Source organism: Corvus brachyrhynchos, unplaced genomic scaffold, assembly GCF_000691975.1.
Source record: "Corvus brachyrhynchos isolate BGI_N302 unplaced genomic scaffold, ASM69197v1 scaffold365, whole genome shotgun sequence".
In the NCBI taxonomy this organism is placed as follows: domain Eukaryota; kingdom Metazoa; phylum Chordata; class Aves; order Passeriformes; family Corvidae; genus Corvus; species Corvus brachyrhynchos.
In genome coordinates this window covers 759,885-766,611 of record NW_008239544.1, presented here as the reverse complement: position 1 = coordinate 766,611, position 6,727 = coordinate 759,885, and the positions used below count along the sequence as shown (strand labels likewise).

The following is a 6,727-nucleotide window of genomic DNA, read 5'->3' as shown; positions in this document are numbered from 1 at the left end:
AGCAGCCTGGGCTGGTGGAAGGTGTCCCTGCCCATGGCAGGGGTGGCACTGGATGAGCTTTAAGGTCCCTTCCCACCCAAACCATTGCAGGATTCCATGATTCTCCATTTGCCCCACCAACAGCTCCGCTTCCACCCCTCCGGTGTTTCCCACAGTACACGTGCCCTTTCTGGGTGATGTTGTGCTGCCTTAGGAAAATCTGTTTTTCCTAAAATCCAGGAGCTCTGTACCTGGAAACAGCTCAACTTCCTTCCCAAGCAAAGCTTGGAGCTGCTTGAGAGCTCTGCTTCTGTGCCAGTTGCTGTGCTCCCGCCTGCTCTGGGCTCTCAGCTGCTTGTTCCTACCCTCCTGTAATCCCAAACACTCCCATTCTCCCCATTCCCCTGGTTTATGTACCTGTAATCCCCTCCACGGTAATTCCTGGTGTGTGTCTCATGAAGCTGGATAACCCCCTAAGGTTGGGATAAGAACAGCGCTGGAGTCAGCTCTCGCTGTTCCCACCCCTCAGAATTCCCAGCCAGCACTTCATGGATCCCTGCACATCTGCAAGTGGCATTTGTTTACAGCCCACATTTCTTAGGATGTTCCTAATTGTCCTTCAAGTATATCATGGCATTTCCAGCTCATCCATAACATTCCTCCTTGTTTAGACACAGCTCCAGGCTTGGGAGGTCCGGCCAGCCGCTCCCTCGGAGGTGAGGTGAGGAGAGGACTGGGAGGACTGGGAGGAGCTGTGGGTCTGTCAGCACAGGAGACCAGATAAAACCAGTAACTCCCCGTTTGCTGGGGCTGCTCCACCTCTGCTTTAGTGCTTCTCCATATCCAGAGAAGGGAATGGAGCTGGGAAGGCTCTGGAGCCCCAGGAGCGGCTGAGGGAGCTGGGAAAGGGGCTCAGCCTGGAGCAAAGGAGGCTCGGGGGGGACCTTGTGGCTCTGCACAAGTCCCTGACAGGAGGGGGCAGCCGGGGGGGTCGGGCTCTGCTCACAGGGACAGGAGGAGAGTTGTGCCAGAGGAGGGTTAGGTTGAATATTAGGGGATTTTTTTTCATGGAGAGGATGAAAAGCACTGGCACAGGGCACTGGTGGAATGCCCATCCCTGAAAGCATTGAAAAAATGTGGATGTAGCACTTGAGGTGAGCATGGTGGTGGTGCTGGGCTGAGGGTTGGACTCCATGATCTCAAAGGTCTTTTCCAACCTTAACGACTTTGATTCCCCGATTCTGTGACCCAGAACTGCTCGAGCCCTGCATTCACTATAAAACTCCCACCAGAGGAGGGAGTCCATGGCTGCAGCTCCCTGGAAATCCTGTCGGCCCTCAAATCGGTGTGAGCTAACACCACTTCGTGGGGTTTTGTGCTGCTTAGGAAGAGTTCCCCCAGGATCAGAGCTGGGCCCTGGCCTGGCCACACTCCTCAGTCCCCAGCCCTTGTGAACACCCACTGGGAGTGCTCTGGACACCTCCTCCCTGTCCCCTGCCTGCTGCTTCCTCCTTTTCTTGTTCACAGCTGCACTTTGGAGGATCCTGCTTTGCCCCTGGAGCGTGCTGGGACAAGTCACCCTGCTCTGGGCAGCCACGGGGTTTGTCTGTCCTACCAGCACAGCAAACCCTTGTTCCTCCCTGGAATGATCTCAGGACACAGATCCTGGAGGGAAACTTTGCACTAGAGAGCAAGTAAGTGAAGCCATGGAGTGTCTGTTTGGAATAAAAGGACACGAAGCAGATAATAAATAATCAGGGTTTACATGTGACAAAGCTTCTGCTTTAAATTTAAATAGGGATAGTTGTTTTACAGCTGGGTAATAGGAGGAATTTTAAATTGATGCCTTTCCAAAAAATGTACAGATTTAAGAGTTGTGAGATAAAGAATTAATGAGGAAAAATAAAGTAATTTATCAGAAATGCAGCCTGTGATTTCACCTGTAAGCCGAGGGAGTAACACCTTGCTTTGGGGCACTCTCCCAGGTTCGCCTCTGGGCTCATGGGACTGACTTGGGTTAAAAATAACTTGGTTTGTTTTCCCGGAATTACTTTTACCATGGATCGATCTCGCAGCCCACACGGTGCAGGGCCAGCACAGGGGTGGGGATGGTGCCTGCATCGCCCCCCGTACCCCCTCAGGGCACAGAGTGGCCACATCTGCTGTTAAAAACCATCCAGGGCTGCTGCCCTGAAGCTTCCCAGTTTGGGAGCTGGGGCAGGAGTGGGGCTGGAGGGATTTCCTGCCCACTCAGGGACCTGCAGCAGCCAAACTGGTCTGGTGGTGGCTTCTCTTCTCAAGCTACGAGAGAAATGCCAAAGGAATGCTGGAGTTTAGGGCTGTGATGTTCCTTTCTTTATATTTATTATACTGAACACTAAAAGCTTAATATCTTCCTGGGCTAAGAGTCCAAGGAATTTCTTTCTTGCCTTTAATTTCCAATTAGCTGAGCCTCTCAAGCCTCCCAGCTCTGCCCCTGAGGCTCTGTTATCATCCCAGCCTCTGTGCAGAGAAGCTTCCGAAATGGATGGAACTAATAATCGTGGAAAAACTCCGGCTGCATTTGCAGGCTCTGGCTGCAAAAGTGGAGCCTTGATTTCAAATCCTGCAGCAACAAATGGATTATTTCGGTGGCAAATTGGTCCCCGGGGACCAACAATTTGGGGAGCTGAAGGCTGGAACTGGGAAGCAGCAGATCCATTCCGAACACTTAGAGCCAAGGTTAATGCCCTGCACACTGCCTGAGGGATAACACGGCTCTGCCTGTCCGAGGGGAGGCTCAGGAATGTGGTGTTGAAGGGAAAATGGGAAAGTTTGGAACAAGGGGAGTGAGCAATCCCATGGATTTGCTGGTGAAACCTGGGGGCTGAGGTTTTGGGCAGTGACAGTGGGATTTGACTAAAAGAAGTGGAACTAATATCTCCAAGGAGGAGGCTGTGGGACTTGGGACAGTAGTGGAAGCTGGCAGTTGCCATTACCTGCCACCTTGAGCCCTTCCCAGACACCATGGACAGTGTCCCAAAATTCCTGGTTTCCCATGAAGGATCTCCTGAAGGTTGGACACTCTTGTTTTCCCTAGTGACGACAGCTTCGAAATAACCACATGAAAGAATTCCAGCAGCTGAAGAAGAACCTGTGGAAGGTGAGAACAGAAGGGTCTGTGGGGGAGGAAGGTTTGGAGGAGCTGGGAGGTGGATTTTTGGCTGCAGAGTCCCCAGCAGCCTCTGGAGCACAGCCAGCACAGAAATCCCTCCCCAGGGATCCTGCCCTTGTCCTCAGCACTGGGAAACTTTACAAACCAAACACACTTTTATTCTCTTAAGAGTTCCTTTGCTTGTTCAGCTTCCAAATAACTGTTCTGCAGTTAGAATGGCCTGTTTTCCTTCTCTCCTAGCAGTTAGAATACTTGGAAATCGACTTTTCCTTTTGTTTTCTGGTAGCATTGGATGTTTTTCTGTGTTATCAGGAGGCGACACTGTGGTGCCCCTTGAATTAAACTGTCAGGTTTTAAGAACAGCTGTAAGGGAAGAACTGAAATCCCATTTTTAGGTTCTTTATTCCTTTGGAAAATGGCTATTTTAAACACCAAGGCTCCATTTGCCTGTTTTCTTTATATCCCCTTCCACCATTTAAAGTTTTGTTGTTGCTTGAAGTCTAGTTCGGATTATATAAATCCTAAATAAAGGTGGATCCGTAGCCAGCAGCTCTCGTGGTCTTTTAGGAGGGAGAAAAAAACTCTGCCTTCCAGCTTCTGGAGGGAGGCAATCTGGCAGCTCTCCGGGCCTTTGTCCCTCTTGGAGTCACTTAACACCCTCTGGGTGACAGGAGGTTGGTAGCACAATTCCCAGCTGAAAGGGAGAGCAGATAAAAGCCAGCAGCGAGGAATGCGAGCCAAATCCATTAGTTCTGGATCAGACACAAAATCCAGGCTGGCCAGAGGAGAGAGAGGAGTTTTGTGTCTTCTCCAAGGGCCTGATCCAACCTGCTGCAGCGGGCAGGAGGTGCTGGCTCGGGCTCTGAGGGAGGCAGATCCAGATCATGACACTTTCCCTCTTTTAGGGGGACAAAACCAGCTCGGATGCTTCTATCACGAGCCCAGGGCTCTGGCTGGGGAGCTGCATTCTTCTGGTGTTGAAATAAGATATTTCAAATTTGGTTTGTTTTTTTTTTTTTAAGGGTTTAAAGTGCATGTGTTTCCTCAGCTGAGATTGAAATGAAATGTTCCAGTGGATTTGCAGGGAAATTTTTGTGCTCATTTTCCCTCGTTGAAATTTGGGGCATTTTGTTCCACTTCACACTGAAGTGTTAAAATCCTGAACGGAACAGAAACTTCCAGACTCAGCACAGCTCTTTAATTGCCTGGTTAAGCTGATTAAAGTTCATTCCCAAGCTTTCATATTCCCAGTTTCTGTGCTCCCTGGCTAATAACACCTCTCCTATCAGGACCTCAAAGCACTTTTAAATCACTGATGGCTTCTGTGCCCAGAAAAGAGGCAAACCCAGAGTTTCCCGAGGGAATCCAGATTCCAGGTGGTGATTCCTTTGCCAGGCACAGATCAGCCCTGAACCTCTCCGAGCCACAAGCGGATGTGGAGTCACCTCCCGGGTGATATTCCAGAGCCCTTTGACATCACATTTGGAAAGGGGTCCTAGGAAAGTTCTTTGCAGATGGAAATTGCAGTAGGAGTCAGCAGTGTTGTTTGAAAGGTTGAACAATCCCAGGGAAAACTGATTTCCTTGGGATGTGACAGTCCGGTCTGTGCCGGTGGGTGCAGTTGGAATCCTTTGAGATGAGGGATAAATCAGGAGTGCAGACAGGAATCTCGGGAATGTTGTCTTTTAACCAGGATTTCTGGCAGCTGGATCACTGCAAGTCCGATTTGGTGCAACCTTTGTGCCCTTCCTGGCAGAACTGATGGAGACAGACTGACCCCACATCCGAGGAGGAGGGATCCCTGGCTGTGGGCTGGAGCAGTGGGAGCACTCAGCAGCTCATCCTGGTGAAAGCTGCTGGTTTGCCAGGGCTTGGTTGGGATGAGGGGCCTGGGAACCCCACTCAGCCTCTGGGAAAATGTGGTGGAGTCTCCTGCAGTAAGGGTGGGATCGGGAGGGGGGTCACAAACAGGACAGGGGTGACACAGACCCCCCATTCCGGCCCCTCCGTTAGTGAGAGGCAGAAGCAGAGCTGCCTGGCAGGCTGAAATGATCCTTTTTCCCAGGAAATAAGCTCCTGCTTATTTATTTCCACGAGTAGGCAGATAAATTCCATCAGCAATTCCATCTGCCAGGAAGAAGAGGAGTTGCTGGAACAGCTCATTGTCCAGTGCTGTGGTTGTAAGGCCACAAGAGAAACCCGTCCAACTCATCCCAGGGAGTGAGAGTGCTGCGGAGCCCCGGTTCCACTGGAAGGCTGTGTCCTTCCTCCATGTTTGCTTCCCTGGAACAGCTGCCCGAGAGGATTTTTCTGGTGCCAAAGAGATAATCTGAGTTCAGGGAAAATCTTAGTTTGTGAGGGAATGGTTGTGAAGGGAACAGGGGCTGTCTCTGGCAGCAGAGAGTTTAACAGGGGTTGGGATTGTTTAGCCTGGGGAAGAGGAGGCTCCAGGGGGATCTTAGAGCTCTTCCCAGTCCCTGAAGGGGCTCCAGGAGAGCTGGAGAGGGATTTGGGACAAGGGCCAGGATAAGGGGGAATGGCTTCCCCAGAGGGCAGGGTTAGATGGGGTATTAGGGAGAAAATCCTCCCTGTGAGGGTGGGGAGGCCCTGGCACAGGGTGCCCAGAGAAGCTGTGGCTGCCCCTGGATCCCTGGCAGTGTCCAGGTTGGACACTGGGGCTTGGAGCAGCCTGGGACAGTGGAAGGTGTCCCTGCCCATGGCAGGGGCTCTCCAGAGGGTGTGGGGTGAAGTTTTCCCAGTCACAGCTCTCAGCAGCGAACACTGAGCTCAGCCAGGGGTGTCACAGGCTCAAACTGCTTCTGCTTCTGCAGTGGGCTGTGCCCAGATGGGTTTGGAGCAGATCCAAGGTGGGCTTGCTAATGGAAGAGGAGATCTGAACTCACTGAGTGGATTTTGCGTGGCCAAATAACATTCACCTCCGGCAGATGGGAGACAGGAGCTGTGGGAGCTCCCTGACCTGCCCAGGCCTCGGTGACACCAGGAGCTGTTGGTCCAGGAGCCGGGGCTGTGTTATCGTCCCTCGTGGGGGATGGTTGTAACAAACACAGAACGACTCCAGGAGTTCACACGAGGTGACGAGGGATGGAAAAGCAGGAAACAGTGAAGTCCTGAGGAGCTTGTGGAAGGCTGGGCAGGGTGAGGGGCTGGAAGTGGATCCCCTAGGCAGGGGGCTCCTTTCTGAGGCAGGGAAATCCAGCTCCACACGGAGCAGGTACCTGAGCCTGGGGCTCCATCCATTGCAGTGCCAGGGCTCCACGCACGGGGGAATTTGGGCTCCGTGCTTGAGGTGTCAGAGCTCCAAGCACCAGGGAGCCAGGGGTGCTCATACCGGGGGTATCGATGTGTGCGGGGGTACCACCCCTCCGTGCCCCGCGGGGCTCGGAGCCCTGGGATCCCTCCGTGCCTGGAGCACCAGAGCTCCACGCCCTGGGAAGTCGGGGCTGTGTGCACGGGGATACCAGAGCTCCGTGTGCCCGCGGGGCTGATACTCCATGCCCCCAAACACCGGGGGGACTGGGGCTCCAAGGCCCCGGGATACCGGAGGGACTCCTGCTCCATGCCCTGGGGTACCAG

At 52.8% G+C, this 6,727-nt stretch overlaps 1 protein-coding gene across 1 annotated transcript in view; it reads left to right on the top strand.

The window, feature by feature from the left end:
- GALNS (galactosamine (N-acetyl)-6-sulfatase) overlaps positions 1-897 on the top strand; it is a 39,479-nt gene extending 38,582 nt beyond the window's left edge. The window contains exon 13 of the mRNA XM_017741392.1: positions 651-897. Coding sequence (XP_017596881.1) covers positions 651-704 — 54 coding nt within the window. The 3' untranslated portion in view covers positions 705-897. The remainder of the gene's footprint in view (positions 1-650) is intronic.
- The last annotated feature ends 5,830 nt before the right edge of the window (positions 898-6,727 follow it).